Below are 23,756 nucleotides of genomic sequence, written 5' to 3' on the forward strand. Positions count from 1 at the left end.
CGCTCGGCCGGACAAAATGCCATTCAGTGCTGTCAGCAGATGTTTGTTTTTACTCTGGTTTGAACAGGCTCGGAGGGAAACTGGCCGCTTTCCAGTCCTGTCCATCCTTAATTTCTTCTCGTCGGGTAGAGAATAACTCGAGTTATTTATGTCGTTGCACAAGCGCTCAGGCGCTGTTTTGTTTGACCAGCCATGGCAACCTCGGCCCAAGCCAGATGTGGGAACTCCTCCTGTGGTGGCCAGGGGGTGCAATGTACGTGTTCCCTCTGCCTGGTGTCCTCACAGCCCCACTCTCTGTGGTGTCCTGAGCTCCCTGGGCAGAGCCCATCACCGCTGGCTTGGAGTTTCCTGCGTAAGGCAGAGAAAATGTTAAAGAAACAGCATGTGGGGTTGTGTTCCCAGCTGGAAGGCCGGGGCTGGAGGTTTTAGGTTTTACAAGAGGAAAAACCAAGGCACAGCTAGGCTTAGCCTTTAAAGTCGCTGTGTGACAAGACCAGTAAGCCCACAGGGACTGGTGAGCATCTGAGCCTCACATCACCTCCCTGCTCCGGAGCTGGATGCGCCCCGGCGCTGCTGCGCCTGCTGCTGTAAATTTCCACGCTCCTGTGGATGGATTAGGCCGGGGGAAGCGAAGCCTCTGACGTGTCTCCCAAACCAAAACAAAGCTGGCAGGTCTAATTTTAGGCCTGGTTTAGTATGGAAATGATATCAGACCTGACACAAAGCCTTTCCGTTCTCCTGATAATTAATTTATGCGTAGTAAGTGCTGCGTGTGGGAGAGGCTGGGAATTGATAGCCCGCTCTCAACAGCTGCGTTTGCAATCAAATACTTGATCAACAAAGAAGCAAAAATAAGGGGAAACGATGCCACACGCAGGCACAGCTTTGCTCAGGTTGCTGTTGAACCAACGTGTTTGTAACTCCTCTCCCCGTGCACTGGGACAAGAGAATAACTTGTGGCAATATTGTGTGTGACTGATTGTTCCTCTCTCTGTTTCTCTTTTCTCTCTCTGCCGTGCCTGGTTTTGTTTGCATGTTAGGTTTTTGTGGCCAGTCCAAACAAAACACAGCCCATCGTGGAGATCCTGTTGAAAAACCAACCCAAGCTAATTGAGTTTCTGAGCAATTTCCAGAAAGAAAGGACGGATGACGAACAGTTCACTGATGAGAAGAACTACCTGATTAAGCAAATCCGAGACTTGAAAAAGCCAACAGCTTGAAGAACTCCACTCGTTTTCCACTGTAGGCATTAATCTCATCTGTTAAGTTCCTCTGTGTCCCTTAAACACCACGATAGTGCTTGAGAAGGCACAAGTGCCTGTTTTTGTTGTGTTGTTTTTTTTTTTTTAATTTTGTCTTTGTTCCTAGATGTCAGGAGTATAGGGGTTTTACATGGAAACTAAAAAAAAAATAAATACAAAACCTAGAATAATATATTATTTTTAATCAAGACTATAATTATTTATGTCAGTTTAGAACCTGTTTGTAATAGAAGCTGGTTTGACAGATTTCTCTGTTTGTGCTCAAGGAGGACGAACCTCTTTTGCTTAACTTTATCGGCAAACCTGAGCTGTTGGTGAGTGCACAAAGTAGGTCTTCTGAGGACTAATGCTCTTCCTTTGCACCTGTAGTTGTGACTTTGGTTTAGTGCTGCACACACACAAGACTGTGAAAGAGTACATTCGTCTCTGGAGTTAGCTGCAGTTAGAGATTCTGTTCTTTAGTCAAAACAGCGGGAGATTAAATGCAGTGAAGATCACATTTTCGCTTCATTTTTGTGTTCTTTCATCTTTAAGTTTTTCTTTACCCTAGATCAGAGGTTTTCTATTCAGTCTGCGCTAGGGAAGTGGACGAAGACATCAGCCAGCTGAGCTGTTTCTGCCAGCCTCCTGTTTTCCTGCACATGATCTACCTGGTGCTAGGGCACAGGCTGTTCCCTTTGTTTTCTGGCCAGACCGATGGGACCGCGTAGTTACCAGTGGGAGGAAGGCAAGAGCATCCCCTCCCTCTGTCAGGGCCCATGTGGCATTGCTAATAAAATGCTCCTGCTCCTACAAAACCCAGCAAGAAGCCTGTCCCCAGTCTCGGTGCGTGGTGGCCAGAGCTGTGTGGTTGAACCCCACCAAGCGTTGAGCCCTGGCACTGCCGTGGGTCACGGGCTGGTCCTTCGCGCTTCCTGGTGCTGGGAGTGCTTTGGCCAAGATTTTTACATCTGGGTGTTGAAAGGAAGGCTCCCGATTGTAAATGGCCTCAGCCTGAGCCACCCAAGTGGCTCCTGGAGCCATTCGGGGGCTGCACGTGCTCTCAAAGGTGAGAGCATTTATCGGGAACCTAAATCAGGTTTAGCATCCCTAGGCACCTCAGGCTGCTTCGTGGCTGGTGTTTTCTGTCCTTGTTCATTCAGGTGTGAATTCGGGTTCCGTGGCAGGTTTCAGAAGGGAAATCATTGCACTGCTCATGTTTTAAGTTTAATAAGCTCTGCGGTCCAAACAGTGTTTCCCAGGGGTGTTTGAACAGTTTTTTGGGTGTCTTTTGTATTCTAGTGGGGGAAATGAAAATGTTACTCTGATGCTTTATTGGGAAGTGGAGTTTGAGAGCAGGGAGTGGAAAGTTCTTGAGTTTTTCTTGACAGCCTAAGTTCTGAGTTTTCCTGTTTGTTGTGAGGCAGTTATCTAGCTAAACCTATAGCTAACGCTTCAGGTAAAAAGGTGAAACTGAACTGTAAAAACAGAACAAGACTTTTTCCTTCGTAAAGCGGTTGTATATTGGGGTGACTGATACTTTAATTTATGTGCTTTAGAAAAGAAATGAAACTGAACAGATTGTAGAGTCACTTTTTCGGTTTATTTTATTTTTTTCAGATGTCAGATATACACAAAAAATGTACATCTTAGTTGCCTGGAATTTAAAAAGAAAATATTTACAAGCTATTAAAGGCATGATTACTGATTACCCGTTATTTCTATTTGTTATTTTTTTCCCTTTTGCCTTTCGGGATAGCGGCACTGTGCGGTGCTAAATTCCCTCTCTCCTTTGCCAAGCGGTTTCAGCAGACGGAGAGAGACAGATGAGCACTTTCTTCAGAGCTCATCCATCCCCCCTGCGAGCATCGCAACTGCAGCCCTTGCTGGCAGGGGGCCTGGCAGCCCAGGCTGCCGTCCAGCTTCGCCTGCCTGTGGCCTTCACCCCCAGTGCTATCAGAGGAATGCTCGCTGCTCGATAAGGGAGTATCTCCAGAGCAGCAGTCCTCGGAGCTAGCTGCTCTGATCCTCTGAGATCTGGAGCCCGAAGCCGAAGGGTGGGACCCGTCTCCAGGGCTGGATTAACGCAGAGGCACGTGGCCATTGCCTCAGCCTCTGAAGGTGCAGAGCATCAGGCTTCCAGCCTGCGCTTGGAAAAAGTGCCTAACGGTGTGTTTGTGGGGAATGCCTCCGTGTGACAGCGTGAGTGGGACCTGTGCAGAGGTGCCCATAGTGTCAGCCTTACCCAGGAGTAAGGGGCAAGGAGGGCTTGTGGAAAAGGTGTGTGTGTTTGTACGTGCAGCTGAACGAGAGAGGAAAAGGGGTGGGCTTGCAGTGAAGTGATGTGTCAGGCTCCGTGTGGCTTATCATAAAAAAAAAAAAAAGCTGCTCCCGAAGCAAATGTTGCCAACGCGCCCTAGTTAATTGAGTCTTCCCCAAGCTCAGCTTGCGTAGCTCCTTCAAAGAAGAAAAAGAATTGGTGAAGATGAAACGAGGCACCACAATAATATTTCACAGCTGGTGGGAACGCATCCCTAATTAAATGCAAATGAGGTCTTTTCTAATACAACTCCGAAGTAAAGACAGAAATTCCCATTTCCTTCAGCTCATTCAGCCAAGGCTCCTCTTCTGCCTCAGCAGCTGCTCCCACCGGGAACTCGACGATTTCTCTGAAATTAGCAGCTGGGGGAGCTGCGTGGCTGCAGGACAACGTTCAGCAGTGTGAGGATGGGGAAGACGATGGCTGGCCAGGGAGGGAAGGACGCTGGAGGAAGCGTGGGATGCAGCCTCTCAAACAAACCCAGTCCCCACCCAGCATCCAGGGGGGGTTGGGTTTTACGAGTGAATCCCTGCCAACAGGCCCCATACACTCCTGCACGCGAAGCCTTCCTTGACACAGCAGGGTGCCAGGAATCTTTGAAGCATCATTTTCTGTCCCAGGATTCAGGCAGCTTGTGCTGCAAAGAAAAATCTGATAGGGATGGGCAGCGGCCGAGGCCTGTTTTGTAGCTGTGACGGACCTGAACTGGCCAGTTGGTATCTGTGTCAGCCAGCCCTCCTGACTCGTGGTCCTGCGCCTCAGGCCTGCCTCCCGCTGGCTCCTCTTTCCAGGAATGTGACAGGAGGAAAACCAAGGAAACCACCAAAACCCTTCCCTGTGGCACACACTGTGAGTGGTTTTGCAAAGCCACGACAAAAATCACCTCTTCCATCTTCAAGATCACCCAGAGGGGGTTGCCCTGGTGCTAACACCCCCTGAGCCGTGTGCTGGGGCCAGGCACCCCCAACACGTTGAGGTTTTAGAAGCAGAACCAGCACCTCACCACTAAGCTTACAGATAGGAGCAAAGCCCTTTGGCTGCAGGCAGTATGACAGGAGCCAGTTTAATCAGCACCATCGCCCAGCTCCTTGTAGTTAAAGAAACAAAAAAACACCAACTGGCCAGTGCAGCTCTCCTGGGGAGAGCCAGCAGGCTGCCGATGAATGGCGTGTTTCTTCTGAGGGCACACAGATGACAGGAACACGTCCTGCGGGCCACGAAAGCGCCTTGCTCAACTCTTCCCAACAGAGGCCCTTTATTTCCGAATTGCTGGGTACCTCCACTAACACACAGCACTGCGCTCCGTGGCGCAGCTGGCTTGACAAGGGCTTGGAAGGGATTAAAAAAAATAAATGCCCTCGTCAAAGCCGAGCCCGTTGCATCTACTCGGAGCCCTGCGCAAACACGCAGCCAGGGTGAGCACGGCCCTGCCCGGGCAGGGAGCAAACAAAACGTCAGGGAGGCGGTCAGATGCCCGCCGGCTCTGCGTGTAGGGCAAGCAGGAGCCTCCCTGCTTTAAAGCTGGGCGTGGGGAAAAATGATATTCGCAGAGGGCCTCGCCTTGCGTCCCAAGGAGTGTCAAGGGCAGAGCTGCAACTAGCTCATGGGACAGAGCACGTTCGTGTCGTGGGCTGGCCGCAGTGGCTCGTGCTGCCTGTCAAAAGGGGAAAGGACTGAAAGCCACGCTTCCCAGGGGATGTCAGGCAAGGGAGGGAGACATCAGTCTGTTCAACAAGCCCAGCTCTCTGGGTAGTGCCCCTTCCAGCCACGCAGCCAGGAGCTTCTGCTGGTTTTTGCTTCCTCCTGATAAATCTGCCTTGCCCCACGCTTGGCTGTGGGCAGGTGAATGTCCTGGCACGCGTGCTGTTTTAAAGACACCTTTCAGGCCTTTCTGAAAGGCCACTGGGAAGGAGGAAAATGTATCAATGCTGGCCTTCATGAGACACATCCCCAAGGCCTGGCTTTTGCTAAAGCTTTTGAAATACTTCATGGTTCCTCCAGGCTTCTTTAACCTTTTATTTTTTTTTTTTTTTCGCCAAGTTAGAAATTTAGCTGCCCTGGGGGAAAGCTTACTGGCAAAGGAGTGAGGTGACCTCACCAGAGCTAAAGGAAAGATAATTGAGCAATGAAGGTGAAGGAAAAACACAGGCAGACCATGAAGGCTTTGTCTGTGTCAGTGAGCCTCTCTAGCTGCAGTGAGCGGCATGGTGCAGACGTAACCGGCTGTGTTATGGCTGGAACAGACAGAAATGATCCCTTCAATGGTGGTGGGAGTTCAGTGGTCCTGGGACCTGCAGGTCACCATCCCGCGATGAGGAGGAGTCCAGTTCCTCGGCAAAACGAAGCCGAAAATTTCAGGTACAAACCCATCCTTGTCGGTGTGCAGGAGATAAATGCCACGCCACAAAACACCGCAGGGAAGAGCCGTGCTCAGCCCTTCCCTCTGCGTGTCTCTCCCTAGCCCAAACACGGCTCAGCCTGTGTGGCGGCCGCGCCAGCCTCACTTCTTCCCTCAGCACATCTACGGCTTTTGTGACGAGTCCCAGCACACCTTCGCCTTTCGCTGCCTGAATGGGGAGCCGTGGGGATTTATTTGGGGTGTCTGCAACACCGTGCACGGCAGAGCCCCGCCCGCCCCCCTACCGGGCCGGGCCGCTGGCGGTGCCCGCAGAGCCGCGGCCCTGGGCGGGCTCCGGGCCCGGCCTCACCGCGCTCCGAGGCCCCGCGGGCGCCGCCCTCTGCTGGCTGCAGAAAATTTGGTGGAGCTGCTCCTTGCTGCCACAGGGTTTGTCTCCAACACGCCCCAGAGGCAGACAGAGGTGCTCTGAGTTTCTAGGGAGCGTTTTGTCACGCTCCCACTGTCACGGGACCCACTGTGCTTCTGGATGCTCAGAGCTATGCCCTCTTCCATCCCTGCCAGCCAAGCAACTCCCTGAGGCAGCTCTTACTCTCCCAAGGATGGGACTAATGTCCTTTAATGCTGGCAGGAGGCAGGCTGAGGCTGGGACGAGGTCTGCAGGCAGAGCAGAGGGTGGCGATGCAGCTCCACAAAGAGCTGTGACTGCAGGAGCAAGCACAGCACCCGGCCAGTAAAGGGCACGAGCATTTCAAAGCACTCTGTAGTGTTTCTAATAAACCAAAGCACTTAAAAATACACTTCAGTACTTACTGAATTTATTAGCCGAAAACACGTTTTGCTGTAAGGCAAATAATTAACAGAGGAGCTCTGTAATTCTCAGTCAAGAAGCCAAATTGCTACTGGTAGTTAATACCTGCAATTGAAACGACTGCTCCGGCATGGACGGAATAGACCCAAAATGCATAATGGAAATTTCATACATATATAAAATATATAACTTCTAGATTTGGTAATTTTAAATACAGTTTTCTTTTTAAGTAAGAAACAAACACCCTAGAGTTCATTTGCAAAACAAGCACTGCAGGAGATGCCCAGTCCTCCCATGCCTCTCTCAGGTAAGCAGATGATGTGCACGGCAGCGCCTACAGGGTCTGGGGGCTGAGAGAAACCCCGCTCACATTCTTCCTAGTGGTCAGGATAAAGACACTACTTTGCAATCCCAGCAAGAAGTAAAGAAGTAGTGTTACACCGATAATCAGAGAAATCTGTGAACCTCTGGAGGGATTTGCAGAAAGACGGCATGACAGACAGTCCGACTTCCAAGCCTTCAGCCTTAAAAGCAGCTCCAAGTTTCACGGAAAGCTTTGTACAAAAATAACTTTTTTAAAAAAATCAATAAAAAGTAAAGGTAAAATCTTAACTCCTCATGAAGTACAGGCTACCAGCAGCATTCACCGCAGTGTAGTTATTTAATGCGATGTAGGATATTTGATGGGTATCTTGATTTACCTCTCCTTGCACCCAGGCCACCTACAACCTTTTGGGGACTTCTCAATTTCAGCTTTTCCTGCACAGATACAGACTTCTTTACCTACTTTGATACCAGTTGACTGATCAGTATAAACATGAAGGGGCCTTAAATCTGCACCTGTTTTTTTCCCTGCCTCTACCTCAAGTAGAAAAGCACTCCCAATGGATTATAGAAACAAAGTTTCAGGGAATAGGGTGGATTTTTTTTACTTTAATCTGGACAGTGTTCTTCCAACCTGTAGGAAAAGCCAAGAGTAATTACTCTAACACAAGATGCTTACAAGAAGTGGAAAGAAAAAATATGCCAAAGTAAAAATATTCATGATTTAAAACTGACTATAAAGACAATCTTGCTTATGAAACACCAACATTACCCAATTTTAACCTCATATGGAAGTTGCAAGCAATGGAACTGTATTCCTTGATGAGAGGAAAAAAAAACAAACTAGAACTATTTCTGAGGTTTGTACAACACCCAGAACAGTAACTTAATCCCCAGTCTGAAAACTGGATCTACACTGCACTCTGCATCTGATAGGTGAGGCACAGACCTCTTGCAGCGAGATCTGCTGGCCCTAAACTAAGGTCAGGATCCCAGTTCTGCATTTTAGACCAGAAGACCTGGTGGTAATTCAGTTCTAGTGAAGCAGCAGTTCAGTTACTTCCTCATGAGCAAGTGCAAACACACTTCTTTTCAGTATGATGCAAAAAAATGGATTTCACCTTCCTTCCTTCCTTCAGTTGACAAACAGGGTTGTATTTTCCTCTTTCAGTAGCGCTATCTGCTCCTGGGAAATGAAGCTGTACACACCCTGCTCAGCAGGGCAGCAGTGGTGCAGGTCAAACACTTGCCTGGTGAGATTTCTGCTGCTAACAGCACGCACCTCACTCCTCCAGCAGCCGCAGAGTGGTCTTCAGTTTAACCAGACTGAAGGAAACAGCAGCTTCTCCAGCTTCAGTGAGAGCAAATTGTCATGGCAGTAAGAGGATATAAGCACTGCCCTGTTCTGGTATGGAGTTACAATGTGGGCTGTGAGGAATCACAGCTCCTCAGTGCAGTTCCGAGCACCAAGAACTGAACCTTAAAATATGGGAGCCGTAGCCAGACTGGGTGTGAGCAAACTACCTCTTATTAATGCCACGTTAATGCCACTTTGCGCACTGTCTAATCACAGCTTTGCTATCCAAAGCCTACAAGTAAAACCAGAAACTGCAGCAGCATCTTAGAACGTGATTCCCCTTTCAGGGTTTCGAGGAGGGCAACAAAGACAGACAAGATGCGTGGAAGAACTGGGATGAGGCTGTTTGCACGTCTTACCAGTAGCAGCATGAAAAAGGTTTAAGGCATTTGTACTTGAGAGCTCAGCAGAGGAGTGAACAGAAAGTCCTGGGACATCTGCTACAGCAGCTAGAGGTCACATTCATAGCAGCAAACAGCTGAGAGTAGGGAGAGCGACCTCTCAAAAGGTTCTAGGGTTAAAAACTCCCTATTCCAGTTATCTGTTCCCTACGCAGCACCCCTCAAAGGTAGCAACAACACGAGGCTGCATGAAACCAGCTATTTTAACATCACCTCCTCATGTAGACAGTGAAGAGACTGGCACCTGAAAAGATTTGGCCTGTTCCACTGGTACAGATCATCCTGTCTAAGAAACAACAGGACCTCTGGCTCTTTATCTGTTCCTTGAGTCCTAGATGCCCGTTAGAGAAACTTAACAAAAACTAAACACCAGCAATCTTCACATAGTACGCCGGGGCCAGCGATACACGTACAGCCAAAATTTTTCAGGCCTGTATCCAGAAGCTGAGAAAAAGCAAACCTAGTCTAGGTCTAGATTAATTCAGATGGGATGCACTTGAGGAAGCACGCAGAACACACAGCAGCAGCGCAAGTACCACAGAACAAACCAGCCGTGCTGCTATGGTAGCTGGAAGAAGTTATGTTTGAGAGACAAGCTTCATCTCCAAATCACTCATCTAGCAACCATTTCCATCCCAGTGGCAGTGTCTCCACCACACAAGCTGACTGAGAGGCAAAAGCCACTTTCAGGGACTAGGAATAATTACTAGCGATGATTCATCTACAATTTTCTAGGAGATTCCCTTGAGTATTCTACTTATTTCTGCATTCTGATAACCCAGCATGTAGAAATTCATCCCCTCAATCCATACACCAAGCAAGGAGATAACTCTTTTATTACTCCTCCAACCTACCACCAACGAACCTTCAGTATTTTTTTATGCATTGACAATGATTTGCCACCCGATTACTTTCATAGAAAATACAAGCAGCATTTTTTTTCCCCCAGGAACTTGTAAATTAAAAAGACCTTCAGGTAATTCTGTAAAACATTTAAGACATCATAAATAAACTTATTCTAAAAATCACCTTCCAAACAATAAATAAAACTCTTTGTTATTTGAAAGTGCAAACAGGCTGCATTATAAAAAATAAAGAGCAAGACTGCAGAAGTGCTGAATTATTCAATAGTGACCAAGACACAGTTTCTTGTTTTGGTGCTGCTGGTCATCTACTGATTTTGTTTTCTGGACTCCATCTAAAGGAAAAAGAAAAGGTAAATATGTTAATACAATAGTAAGCATAGTCTAAATACTCAACAGGTACAGGCACACTGGAATGACACTGGGTCCCATATAGGGATCATGCAATAATCATAGCAAGAGAAACCTATTACGGAAAGAGAGCAAATTCAAACATCCTAAAGAAAACATTGTTAGAAAAATGAAGCCTGCTAAAGGTTGTCAAACAGAAGTACCACAGGATGAATCTCCAGCTGAAAACCATTAGCAGAGAGAGGGACAAACACGCCCTGACATTAGGCAGTTATTACTAATGCCATAAACACCACCCTGAACCTTCCCTCCCCATTCCTTGCCGTGACCCATAAGGAAATAGCTACCAGAAAGACTTCACTAACCTAGCTCACTATGTTAGGAATTAGCTTCTAGGTGGTGGCTATTCATGTGCTACAAAAACCACCTGCAGTCTTGTTTATGCTCCCAGCATGGTACTCAACGCTTTCAGCAACTGCCAGCTCCCTATCTTTATGCTCCACATCTTTCTGCTTGAGGCACACAAATTATTTAGCTTATTTTTCCACATTATTGTCCCCTCCGACTGAGAAACATTTTAAGGACTGATGGCTGGCAGTAGGTGCAAGAGGTAGGCCCCTGCTGCGGCACAACAAGGCCTCAGTGTACCTCTCATCTAAACTCTGTTTTCAGAAGGTGTCAGCTCCAGTTCTAAAGGGGTGCAGGTAGACGAGGATTTTGTGACCTGTGCCCCAGCTACCATCAAAACTAACAAAAACTGGAGGAAGAAAAAGCATATAAATAAATATTCATTGGAAAACACTGATGTAGATTCTGCTTCATAGTAAGATAAGCACTGGAATGTCTCGCACAGCATATTTAAATGACTTGGAAGAGTCAAACTTCTCTTTAAAAAAAAAAAAAAAAGAAAGGCACACCAGGTCCCTTAAAGTCTTCATAGAAAACAATATAAAACATGATAAAGTAGTCTGAAATGATCTCAGTGCAGAAGAGCATATTGCTGTTCCTAATAATAGCATTACGAGATTTTGTACCGCATGCGAGTGCCAAGCATTTGCTAAAACCAGCTCATATTTTTAACTTACCATTAGTTCATCTACTCAAGAAGGTCAGAGCAGTGTTCGCAGCAAAATTTAACTAACTGAAATCAATCCCCAGAGGAATTCAGGTTTGTTTAAAACTTGATCTCGCTTACTATTTCAGTCATAAAACACATTAATGAAAATAAAAACCCACTTACTTTCCCTGGTCATGGGATCGTGGAATTCAAGGGCATTAGCGTGAAATGGATTTAGTTGCCACTGGTAAAAGAAGAAGAAAAAGTTTACTTATTCCAGAAGACAGATGAAAGAGCAAGGGGAGGAAGAAGTACCCTCCAGCCCTCCACTGTGAGGTGAGGAAAGAAGGGTTCCCCCTCAAACACATGCCTCCTTTGAGGAGGAAGAGGTGTTAAGGGCCGTGTGGCCATTTATTCCCTTGAGAAGGGGAAGCAAGCCACCAGTGCTGCAGCTTGGCACGGTGAGCACCCTGAGCACAGGTGCATTATCCACCTCCAAAACCCAGCACAGCTCTTCCAGGAGCTGCTGGCAGGGCCTATCAAGGCACACAGCCATCTCCCACACCAGCTGCCCGCCTGTGACAGGGCTCGAGGAGGACTTCAGAGCGTTAAGACACCACATCGATCAGCAGCAACAAGTCAGAGGGCGATCTGGAAGGAAATTACCTCCCAGAAAACAGGCGCCCTTGGCCTCGCCATCTGGCAGATGGCACAGCGCTCCTCCCAGGAGGCCTGCCACAGCAACCTCTCGACTGCACTCGCACATGATTCAGCAGCACAAGGAAACACTCCTCCACCCTGGCTGCAGCTGACCGCTCCCGCTGCCCTCCCTCCCTGTATTTTTAGCATGCAGTACGTCGAGACACTTACGGTAAATTTGGTTACACCCTCAAGCTCACCAAACTTCATATACGATATGTCTGCTTTCTTTTTGCCAGCATCAACATCTCCTGCATAGATTTGCTTGATACCAGCCCCTTTGATTAACGGGACACATTCATCGCAAGGACATTTGGTCACAAATATCATGCTTCTCTCATCTGGCTTTATTTCTCGGCACCTACAAAGAGGCAGAGAACAGAATTTCAGAATTTACAGCTTGAGAGTTTTGGATGGTGACAACAGGAACAAGTAAAGAAGGGTTGTGTTAGTATCTACACACAGAAGCAGCTAATTTGTGGTCGTGTGCATGGGTACACAGTGACATCTGGTTCGTTTTTACTACCAGTGAATGAAACACCCCTCCTGCATTTCCATGTGTATTTCATATCATGTTGGAAGCCTCAACAATTGCCACGCTTCCATAGTTCAGTTTATAGCATGGTCCTGGCAGGAACCAGAGACAGTGACTTGTATCTGCCACATACTGAACATGTGATTATCCTTCTGTGAATCATCGTGGTGAATATCCTTTTGAAACAAAGTCCACTTGGATTCTGTCTGCAGCAACCCCAGAGCTGTGCCTGTGCACACCCAAGTTCTGCATCATAGGCATACGACAAGACTGTGACCACAACCCACACTTTATCACAATGACATCCTGCTTTTGTCATGGAATTGTTTCTGAACTCTTCCTTTCTTTCCTGTTGTAAAATCAAACCCGTTACCTGAACGTCAAGGCGTTCTGCTCAGCGTGTATAATGTATCTGAACTTTCTGATCTCCCGATCCTTTTGTTTGTCGTCCATGTGTGGAAAATCGGCATATTCGGACCCAACGGGAAAGGCGTTGTAACCACAGCCTACAAAATACATTGCTCCTGTTCCGTCACAGCTTCTCTGCAACAGCAAGCAAATCATCACATTTGGTGACGTTTCGACCCAGTACTCAGTCAAATAGTTGTGCAATATATGCTTTCCCATTTTGTTTAGTATACAAATATTATCAGCTCATGCCAAGTTACAGCTGATAAAAGAAAACTCAGCTCCTGCTAGCTGCATGGAGCTTTTCCATTAAGCTCCATGGGAGCCACACAGGCAAACTGCAACACCACAGACAACACACTGCACCAGGTGTTCCTTTTATCAAGGAACAAGGAGTCCGAAGGATTTAGTCATTAAGATTCTGCAATGTGCAAAATTAAAGAAAGGTGGAGCCAGTCCCTGATGTGCCAGGGACCGTTTCACCTGCCTGTGAACTGATGCATCGACCAGTGGGTGGACAAAGTAGCAAGGTAGCAATCAGTGATTGAAATAAGAACAAGAAACAAAACTGCAGTAAGCACTTGATGACTGAAGTGGTAAAAAACATAACAAAACAAAAACAAAACAAAAAACAAACAAACAAACAAACAAAAAGATGTTAGAAGAATATGTTGCAGTTCCATGAAGAACAAGGCTTTCTGGACTGGTAACATGTGTAATGAGAGACAAAAAGAAATAAAATCGATACATTTAGATGGGAAAAAGCACTCTAATGGTATTTGCAGAAAAATATCACTTTGATTCAAAAGGGAACCTGCTGAAGTCAGTACAGCAGTTCAACTGTATCAAATATCCCCAGGCTATGATTGCTGTGAGACCTCTCCAACAGAGGAGAGCAGACAGCTGGGAAAAAGCTTCATAGCTGGAACACCTGGAGTATTTGACAACAACTAGGGAAGCAAGCACACTAAAAAGTCAGGCAGAAACATTGTGGCAGGGTTTTCTTTCTGTGGTGCTTTATCACTTTCCTTCATCTTGACAGGATAGCAGTGAAAAATCTTTAGCTTAGTTACCAAACAACGAGAAGGGCAAGCTTTCTATAGCACCCTACATGTACGTGTGTTTATACACAGCTGCATTTTTCAAAGTAAAATAACAAGCTCAAGGCAGATACAAGCGTATGAATGATGAGTGCAAGAAGAGGCAGCTTGTGCAATACTTACTGATTTTTCTTCTGCCCAAATAATAGCTCCAACTCCTGTCTTATGATCCTCTAAAACACAACATTTTAGCAGTGAGTAACAAATAAGGTACTTCTACGTTACGTACACATTAATATATGATGTCCTAGAGTAAGGAATTACCTTCATTGTTTTGTGGACAGGAGAAAAGAATGCGGAAAGAGTGAGAGCTGCAAAGTCACACGAGTCTACTGGCAATGCTGGGTGTGCTCGAAGTGCAAGGCCAGCCTTTCTAAGGCTTTGCCAAGTACATCTGTCCACAAATGCTGAGTAGCAACCAATATATGTGTATCAGTAAAAAAATGTGCCAAGAATCCATGCAGACAGGCACAATGATCTTAGATAGAAACCCAATAAAACCACTTCTCATATTTATTACTTACCTGCTGCCACTCCCTACATTTACGGTTCTGTAGTCTCAACTCCTATCAAAATGAGCTTTATTTTATACCCAATTGAGAGGCAAAATGTTAACACTCAGATTTTTGGGGGATGTTTCCTATCACTACCATGGGAAAACTGGAACAGAACTTTCCATTACGTGACTTGGAAGACTTTTATGGATCTTTTAAACCTTCCCCAGTCGGTATTAAGGAGAGTCTTGACCATTTAAAACAACGTATCAAGGTCAAAAAAATATATATTTCAGGCTTTTCGTGATGAATACTGTAGATTACACTGTTTCAATTAACAATTTTCCATCATCCTTGGTATCACTACCACACACAATCACTCAAAAAGGGTTTTCTCCTGCCAAATATAGGTTTTATGAGGGCTGACTTTATTTATATTCTACACATTTATTAGTTATTGATACATAGTAACCCAGCATAGAAAATATCTTTTGATCTTGCTTTTGTTATATGCATCTGCATGGTAATGTCAAGCAGGAGGGTTGCTACTGATTTTAATTTCATAGAGAATTAGTGTTTCATTATGGGATTAATGTGGAATAAGTGTTTGCTCTAAAAACAAACATGAGTTCAGGATGAAAAGCAGAGATAAAACTGAAGTTTGCTGCACCAAGGTACTCAACAGGTAGTCAAGCTTGGTCAGTCTATCTTGGTCTCTAAGCAACTGTACAAAAACCTCACAGCTGGTTCCATGCAACCTCTGAATTACTTCTAAAAACCCAATCTCCTCTGCAACTTCTGGTAACTACAGCTGTGAGCAGTAACCAAAAAAAACACAAACAAAAACCACCAAACAAACAAAAAAACCACCCTAGTAAGGTTCCAAAATGTGAAAACTCACCCTTGATAAAAATAACAAGATTTGAAAATAAAAGATTTGAAAAAGTCAAGAGGCACATTATTCAGCATCTAACCTGATGGGGAATTAGTTTTGCTTTAAGTATGTACTATTTATTTTTCACAAGGATTTAAAAAGGTAACTACTCTTTCTGGATTAAAAAAATCACTAAAGAGTTTCATCAAAATTTAAGTCTTCATATTAAGAAGTCTCTGGAAGAACTTTCCAGTTTGCTGCCTTGCTACACAGACAGAATAAAGTACCCAACAAAATTAATATGCATCACAAGGCAGTCCCAAACTATGCCTCACCCCAAAAGCCTGTGTAACAAAACCCCAGAAGCTTTGCAGAGAAAAACCCTGTCAGATATATAACCAAATTCATTAATAAAACTAAACTAGGAAATTTAACATTTAGTATTTAATGCCCTACTCAAGGATGTATTATTCCATTGCTCTTTTCTGAAGAAGTGTATGCAATATGCTTAAACTTTGGGGACAGTCTTGTGAAATGTCTGTAAAAAGAACTACTTAAGAAGAATTTAAAAGTTACTGTGCTGCATTTTCAGATAGGTGTTGGCAGGCTTTGCTAGTGGGCATGTGAGATCCCTGCATTGATTTTTCTCTTGGAAAAGCTCAGTGCTTTCACACCTAGTACTATGTTCCCCCGTGGAGTTTCTACGGCTGCTGCTGCTCCTGCCTCACAGGTGTAGGAACGGAAGCAGGCGCCAATTCAGCAGCTTGCTCAAGGAAGTATTTGGAGGAAACAAGACTGAAATCAGGAACTCACTCTGCTCACGAGACCCGTTCCTCTGCCACTACTGCGACAACTCACCTGTGCGGTACGCGAGTAGCCGGGCTTGTATCATGCAGTGCCTCGCAATTTCTTGGGGCAAACCCTGATGGTGAGTTTCATTTGCTGGCTGCGAGTCCGTGCTGTAAAACCCAAAGCAACCAAAGACAGGGACGCTGGCAGCCACTGTGGCCAAGACCAAGACGAGATCCTTCATGTTTTGCCTGAGGTTGCTGAAGTAGGGATTTTCACAGAGGTTCTCCAGCCCTATTGTCATCAGTATTTGCTTGTGCGTTTCCTCATTTGAAATCAGGAATAAGCTTTCGTACTCCTTTATTTTCTCTTGCCTACACGCAGTGTAAAAGTCGGTATTAAAGTCGGGCTGCGATTTTGCTATTTTCTGAATAAAATCCAACTTGGTGGAAGTTTCTTCAATGAACTGCACCATGTAGCATACTAAGGGCTGAAGCAGCACGCACACCCGAGCACGACTATTTGACTTGAGGCGTTCCACCGCTTTGGCATCTAGCTTTGCATCGTCAGTCGTCATGGGATTGGAAGCCTCGTTCTGCAAGCTGATTTCAGGATCGGCAGGCCAGTAGGAAATCCTGTTCACCCCAGCTGCAAGAGAAGATAATGCAGCAAAAGGAGCCACTTAAGTAGAGTGCAACACAAACCTTATAGTCAACACACTATTGCCTAACCCTGTTTTTACTCCTTCAAGACCCCAAGTGGTGCTTAAGGTGTCTGGGCAGTAAGAATGCTACCAGATGTCAGCATCAAGAGCTTATCCAACTTGATAATCAGGACACAGACAAAAATTGGAATTTCCTAAGCTCTTCGTGGCAGCCTAAGTTTACATCTTGCCTACGAGAGATACGTTACCACCACACACAAAAAGTTAGCACTAAGAGAAGCTGCTCCTGAGATCCAAACCCAAAACTTACAGATGGGCTGTACCAGCAGATCCCATTGCAGGAAGAGAATTATCTGACCTGCTTTTATCTCACTTGGAAAAAAAGAAGCCTTAAAGTACTCCCCGTGATTTCTGCTCAAAAATACAGCATTGCCACTGACAAGCAATGAGAGGGCAAGGAAATAATACAGCAATTGACCCTAGCCATCAGACTTCGGGTCGTTCTTGGGAAGTACACCAGGTATGTGAGAATCTCCATGCTGCATCCCACAGGAGAGAGAACCATCACCAGTGTTAGTTGCACAAACAAACGGGGTCTCATTAGCAAACACTTAGTACCTTGACCTTCAGGGAATGCACATTCAATACCGTTTGCAGATTGTGGCAAATTTCAGCGCAGGCTTACACAAGTTAGCAACCAGCACTCACATCTGTGACAATCCAAAGAGAAAACAGGCTTTCTGATACCACCAATCGCAAGGGTAACTCTTCCCCCTGCTATCATGCAGTCGTTGCTTACCGTTTACAATCATTTTTAAACAAGTCGAACACGGTTTTCTGGAAAAATACAGATCACAGTTTTTAAGTCTTGATCCGTGTTTAATGAGTGCAATCTGGCCAGCGTGCAAGTCTGTACTGGAACAATGAAGACCAATAATCGTCATGTTTTTCACCACAACTAGCCCGCTCTTCTTTACCTACAGAAAAAAAAAAAAAAGCATTATTATTATTATCATCGTTATTATAATAATTATTTTTACCATCAAGCCCACTGAGACATTACAGCTCTTCCTTGGGTGACTCTAATCATCCAGGAACAAAGTATACTCCTCCTCAGTACAAATTTGATATCAACCATTAAATAAATCTGTTATATTTTCACTAAACAGTGGTGGTTCCTACATGTGTCTTTTAATATCTGAGTGCTGTGCCCCTGCCAAACTTCATATCAAGGCCTGTTGTAAATTTCTGAATCTGTTGGTTGTTGTTTTGCTCACTACAAAACCCAGGAGATGCACAGAGAATTCAGTCAACTATAACCGAAATCCCCTCTGAATCATTCAGCATCTAAAAGGGTTGATGAGTTTAAATTCGTTCTTAACCTTGATCATCCTGGGATCCAGTTGCTTCTCTAGTTTTATTTCAGTCTCCATTTATAGAAATAAATCATGGTTCTAAAGAAGTTTCCATGGAAAACGTCTGCATATCACAGACAAGAGCTCTTACATCTGGATTCCCATGTGCTGTGAGGAAACTGAACGCTGGCTATTTTGATGAAGCTGGTGAAACAGATCTCATTATGCAGTCCAGCTGCTACCAGAACACTTGTCTGTAAATTATTCAATTTCTTTGCAGTTACAGAGATGAGGCTGTACCAAAGCCCTACATATAACCCATGTGCCATTCCTAACTGCGTTACTAAATCTGAAACTGCATTTGAAGTCTGTATAGTGTTCGTCTCTCCCTCTTTCACAAAGACAGCAATCTAGTCTGGGACATGCAATACTAAACTCTGAAAATTAGGTCTAATTGTCACTCAGATTATTTTCCTGTCTTTTCTTGTCCTGGTTGATACATGATCTTAGCACATGGGTCTGCTCTGCACGAAGCAGTAATCATTTTAAGGAACATCATAAGAACTCTGGTTACAAATGAAGACCCCCTGTTCCAGGACACCCTGAAAATACCCCTGTACTTTGACACGCAACTGGCAGCTAGGTATGAGACCCATTCTCAAGGATGATTTCTTTTGTCACTAATGTAGTCACCTAAAAGTTCTTATCAGCAACTGTTTTAAATAGTTCTGTGCACCTCCACTGCATAAGAAAACTCTTCTACAATCATCACCATGGTCATTTTAAAGATTCTCTCTACATCAGCAGCCACACTGATCTTAAAGAAATAAATTAGTATAAAGTAGGAAATGGACAGTGTATGCCATACTTCTGGTGTAATGCTTTTCAAAGTTCTCCAGCAGCTTTTACTGCTTGTTTCACCTGTTGGGGATAGATCTTGCCTTTCAATTTATTTTTCAAAAACAAAACGTTATTTAACTGTTTTGCTATTTTTCTCCCTACACTGGGTTTTCTTCTAATTCTGAGAAATATTTGAAGAAAACTATCAGCTCTTTTTTTTTTTCCTCCTTTCATCGATAATATAAAGAACAATTTAGTTAACTCACTGCAGGAGCTATTAGCATCTGTTCAGAAAGACCAATTAACAGTAAGCCTTGACATTTTTACCTGCGACTTCTTCTGTTGTTCGGCTGAAGGAAAGAGCTCCATCCAGAGACTGAACAAAGTAAAAAGATTGACCTTGGAAAGCCTTGGTATTTGACCTGTCATTAGAAGAAAAAAAATAATATTTATTAAAGAGCATAAAGAAAATTGACATTGTTTTAATGACTAAGATACACAAGGGATGCTGAAGAGATGTCAGCAACCCTTCCAAGGTGGCACACCGGACTCCACGTTTCCTTCCTAAATTAGGGTATGCCTGGAAGAATACAGCCAGAGCTAGAAGAGGCAAGATGTGACCAGGCAGCTGAGCAGTATCTTGCCTCTCTTTACCTTTAAGTTCTGAGATCCTAGTTCTTTCAGAAACGTCCAAGCTTCTAGAAAGGAAAAACAAAACCGGCACAAGTTCTGCGTTTTAAAAATCCCCTCACTTTTCATAACCTAAGCTTTCACGTTTCCTTTCTGTGTAATGATATGGAAGTGTTGTAAGCCAACATGCAGCAAGACTTTGTTTACATGAGGACTCTCATCATCTTCAGGGGCTTAATATACACTTCTCACAACCACCAGCATGTTCTAACTGAGCTGGAAGGTAAACCAAAACCTTTCCACGGACACAAATAAAAGTTTTGAACAGTATTTTCCACCTTGGCTACTACAGAAGCTATTGTATCAGCTGCTTCTGCTGTTACAACACCTGAATCCACGCTGTCCTCTTCGGGAGGGTTGATGTCAATCCAGGATGCTTGCACCTGGATGCAGAGATTGGATTTGTATGATGAGGACGTAAAGAAACTTTCACAGTAATTCAGTGAGTTAATCCTACTTGCAAGCAAAGGGCAAAAACCAAAGATCAGATCCCACAGAACTGTGTGTGCCCAAGTGAATCACACATGCTGACAGAAATCTGAGACTGATCTTGTGATTCAACTTCGGGCTCGGCACACAGAGAGCAAAACCATCCGAGCACCATCACGGGCTTACACTGACACCCTCTGCCAGGGCGGATGAGGCACTGTGTAATCGTTCAGCTATACCAGCTAGGGAGAAACCCACTTCTCAATTCTTATGGTCTGCTTAAATTTGGGTTAGATTTTCACCAAAAAAAAATAAATTAAAAAAGCCTCTTACTCAGGCTGTCAGTTCCAACTGAATAACCGGAGAGGCAGCAGAGAACCCTTCCTAACTGACCACGTTGTGCTATTTGGGGTCGCACCTACTCAAAACGGGGACAGTGCCCTGCGAGGCCCAGCACTCAGCACCACCGAGCGTCCCACAAACAGAGGAGGAAGCGCTGCAGGGCTCACTAACACTTGCACCAGAAAGCTGCCGTGCCTCACGCTTGGCAAGAAGTTCATTAAGTCATGGAAAAAGCTCCAGTGCCTATGCCAGGGGTGCGTGCAGAGCTGTAATGAGCACACATTCCTCCGCAGGTCTCATGAGTGCTGCCTGATAACGGTATCATTTTCATTTTTACCCTTTCCCACAAATGCTGATGGCGTTTTTGCAAAAGAGGAGAAGGCAGATGCAAGAACAGAATGAAGGAAAAGCATTTATTGAAGTACTTTTAGCATGGAAGAGATAATAATCAGATACTAAGACTGCTTTGGTGGAGAGGGTTAGTTTAACGATATGGCTGTGAACCCAAACATTTAGGACGGCAGACAAACATATGCAACCCGTGGCAGGCACACCACTTTCAGATGATATTTCCGCAGCATTTTCTCACTCAGGAGGAAAAACAAAATGACTGGGGATTTTGAAAAGCAGATCTAATCCTGTCAGCAGCACCATCCGATGCCACGCTGCCTCCTTAGGCTGCCTGGCTCTGCTACCCCACAAACACTGCAAGGGGCGCCTGGCCATCCCCATCAGGCATGCTTGCTAGTGAGGTGCACGTGAAGATTTGTCTTCACTCGTACTACAAACGCTAAAGGTAGGTCTGCCAACTTGCATTTAAACAAGCAGGTTTTGCTTTCTTAAATGGGTATTTGGGTTCATTCTTGTTGCAAGCTACAGCAAGGAGCACAATTCGCGTCAACCCATGTCTACTAAATTGGATTGCAATTTTCCAGACAGAGTAGATTTTAAATAAAATACAATGGAAACAAGTCCGAACTATTGTTTGGTGTTTTTTGGACCTAGTCTGAGTGTGACATGTTGTACACAAGGGAAACAAACCAAGGAATGTGCTGGTTCACCTCCCTGTTGTGAAATGACATAAACGTATAATGAGAAGCAGGAAGATATCGGGATGGAAAAGCAAAGAACTGTGGTCCGAGGTATGACGGAAATGTCTCCACATCTTTATTCATCTACATGCCTAAAGGTTCCCTGAAGTTCAACAGAGTGAAGAGAAGGTTGATTAAAGCGGCCTGGAAACTTTTGGGACTGCTGAAGGAGGTAGCAGGGACCTCAGGGGACTTCTGAAGAAGGTAGCAGGGACCTTTGGGGACTTTTGAAGAAGGGAGCAGGTGTCATGGGGGACTTCTGAGGGAGGTGGCAGGTACCTTGGGGACCTTTTGAAGGAGGTAGCAGGGGACTTTTGAAGATAGAAGAATTTAAAGCAACTACAGTGAGGCTCTTTGCTGCTGAGCACAAAGCCAGGCGGGCAGGGTGTGCTTCCTGGAGGTGCCCCAAGCCCTCAGCCCCCCACCGAGCCCCTCTCACCCCTCAGGGGTGCGACTTTACCCCCACAGATTTGGGGTCCCGCTCCCTGGAGCCACACACAGCACCCCCAAGAGGGGTTAGCAAACCGGGAAGGGCAGCACCAGGAACCCCACAGCTCCTACAGGGGAGGCGGAAAGGCCTCTCCCGCGGGATGTAGCCGGGCTGTAGGGCTTGGTGCCGGCTGTAGGGCTCACCCCGCAGCCCCACAGCGCGGGCAGCCATTTTGCGAGCCCCCCCTCGCCGCCCGCAGCGCACGCCCCCTCCACACACACACACACACCCCGGGCTGAGCCTCCACACCGGCCGTGCCGCCGTGCAGCCCCGCTCACCGGCCATGCTGTCGGTCTGTGTGCTCGCCGCCCTCGCCCGCGGCCCCCCGGCCGCCCCCGCCGCCTCCTCCGCTCCGTGCATCGGTGCCGGTGCCGCCCGCTCCGTGCCCCCCCGGCCGGCCGCCATGGCCCCTCCCTCGGGGCCGCCATGGCAACCGCGGCTGACGGGCGGGCACCGCGGCTAATGGCGAGCCGGGGGCGGGGTGGAGGCGGAGGGGAGGAGTGTGGTGGAAAGGGCGGTGATGGCACCCGGAGGGGTTTTAACGTCCGAAAGGGGCTTGGGGTGCGAATGGGGAGCCTCTTGCACCCTAATAAAGGTGTTGGTGGAAAATCGCGTCTGTTTTTGTCGCTCGTTCCTCAGCAGTGCCGCGTCCCCAAGCACCACGTCCAGCCTCGAACACCCCCAGGGACGGTGACTCCACCACCTCCCTGGGCAACCCGTCCCAGTGCCTGACTGCTCTTTCTGAGCAGAAATGTCTCCTCATCGCCAGCCTGAACCTCCCCTGGTGCAACTTGAGGCCATTCCCTCTGGTCCTGTCACTGGTTACCTGTGAGCAGAGGCCGACCCCCAGCTCCCCACCCCTTCCTTTCAGGCAGCTGCAGAGAGCAATGAGGTCTCCTCTGAGCCTCCTCTTCCCCAGACCAACCCCCCCCAGCTTCCTCAGCTGCTCCTCACAGGACTTGTGCTCCAGGCCCTTCACCAGCTTCGTAGCCCTGCTCTGGACATGCTCCAGGACCTTGATGTCCTTCTTGTAGTGAGGGGCCCAAAGCTAAACCCAGCACTCCAGGTGCAGCCTCACCAGAGCTGAGCACAGGGGAACAATCTGGGGTTGTTACTTGGACTAACCAAGGCCCCAGAGAGAGAAGGGTGCAAAGAGAAACCCAAGAGGGTTGCAACATTGATTTGAGAGAATATATCCTTCTTGGATATCAGGTACTGGTGGTATTGGGCTCCCAGAGGACGAGCTGCTTTTACAGGAGCTGCCTGCCTTTGTTCATGGGCTAACACATTAGTGGAAATTAAATTAGAATCAACCCAGACTTCATATTTAGCATCTTTTCTATTATAGGGAAAATGACTTGTAATTAGCTGGATAATCCTTATTGATTCCAAAAGGGGCAACAGTATGTAGTAGCTTTGAAATTTTGTAACTTAATACAAGGGAGTTACTTCATTCCAAAAATATACAGTTATAAAGAAACGGTCATTGGTTTGTGAAGGAAATGTGAGTGCATCCCTGAAAGTGGTTGAGATACCAGTTAAAAGTACATAAAGTCTTATGGTCCCAGAAGGGATGTGGACAGAGTCTGGAGGGAAGAAAATGCAGAGAATCATTTATACATTGCAGTCATTAAAAATTAAATAATAAAACCATTTTCCAGGAAACAACTCTCAAAGAGAGGTTGTTCAGAAGGACTTTCTGTGCAGGCTTTCAGTATCCACAAAAGATGCCCACCCAGACTTTTTGTCTCATTTCTTTGAGTTAAATTTTTTTTGACAATGATGTGGAGAGGCGAAGAGCAGATAAGGTATTGGAAAGCAAATCTAATGCATGGCTGAGGTGATTTTAATGCCCCTTAATTAGTTTACTACTTG

At 46.0% G+C, this 23,756-nt stretch overlaps 2 protein-coding genes across 3 annotated transcripts in view; one reads left to right on the forward strand and one right to left on the reverse strand.

Annotated features, from left to right (window-relative positions):
• CAB39L (calcium binding protein 39 like) overlaps positions 1–2,930 on the forward strand; it is a 46,929-nt gene extending 43,999 nt beyond the window's left edge. Inside the window, exon 9 of the mRNA XM_084281608.1 lies at positions 1,041–2,930. Within this exon, the coding sequence (XP_084137734.1) occupies positions 1,041–1,220 (180 nt within the window). The 3' untranslated portion in view covers positions 1,221–2,930. The remainder of the gene's footprint in view (positions 1–1,040) is intronic.
• Positions 2,931–6,713: 3,783 nt separating this feature from the next.
• Positions 6,714–22,286, reverse strand: CDADC1 (cytidine and dCMP deaminase domain containing 1; the record flags this gene model as incomplete). Of its 2 annotated transcripts, XM_084300782.1 has the most annotated exons (9): positions 6,714–10,008; positions 11,265–11,325; positions 11,952–12,141; positions 12,689–12,858; positions 13,947–13,996; positions 16,050–16,628; positions 17,444–17,621; positions 19,167–19,261; positions 22,160–22,286. In XM_084300782.1, the coding sequence occupies 9 exons, from the start codon at positions 22,284–22,286 to the stop codon at positions 9,935–9,937; spliced, it is 1,524 nt and encodes a 507-aa protein (XP_084156908.1). In that variant the 3' UTR covers positions 6,714–9,934. The 2 variants fall into 2 exon arrangements, with proteins under 2 accessions (XP_084156908.1, XP_084156909.1); XM_084300783.1 differs by lacking the exon at positions 22,160–22,286 and having other exon boundaries at positions 19,167–19,268.
• Positions 22,287–23,756: the final 1,470 nt, after the last annotated feature.

The sequence above is a fragment of the Netta rufina genome, assembly GCF_964035555.1.
Source record: "Netta rufina genome assembly, chromosome: 1".
Taxonomy (NCBI): domain Eukaryota; kingdom Metazoa; phylum Chordata; class Aves; order Anseriformes; family Anatidae; genus Netta; species Netta rufina.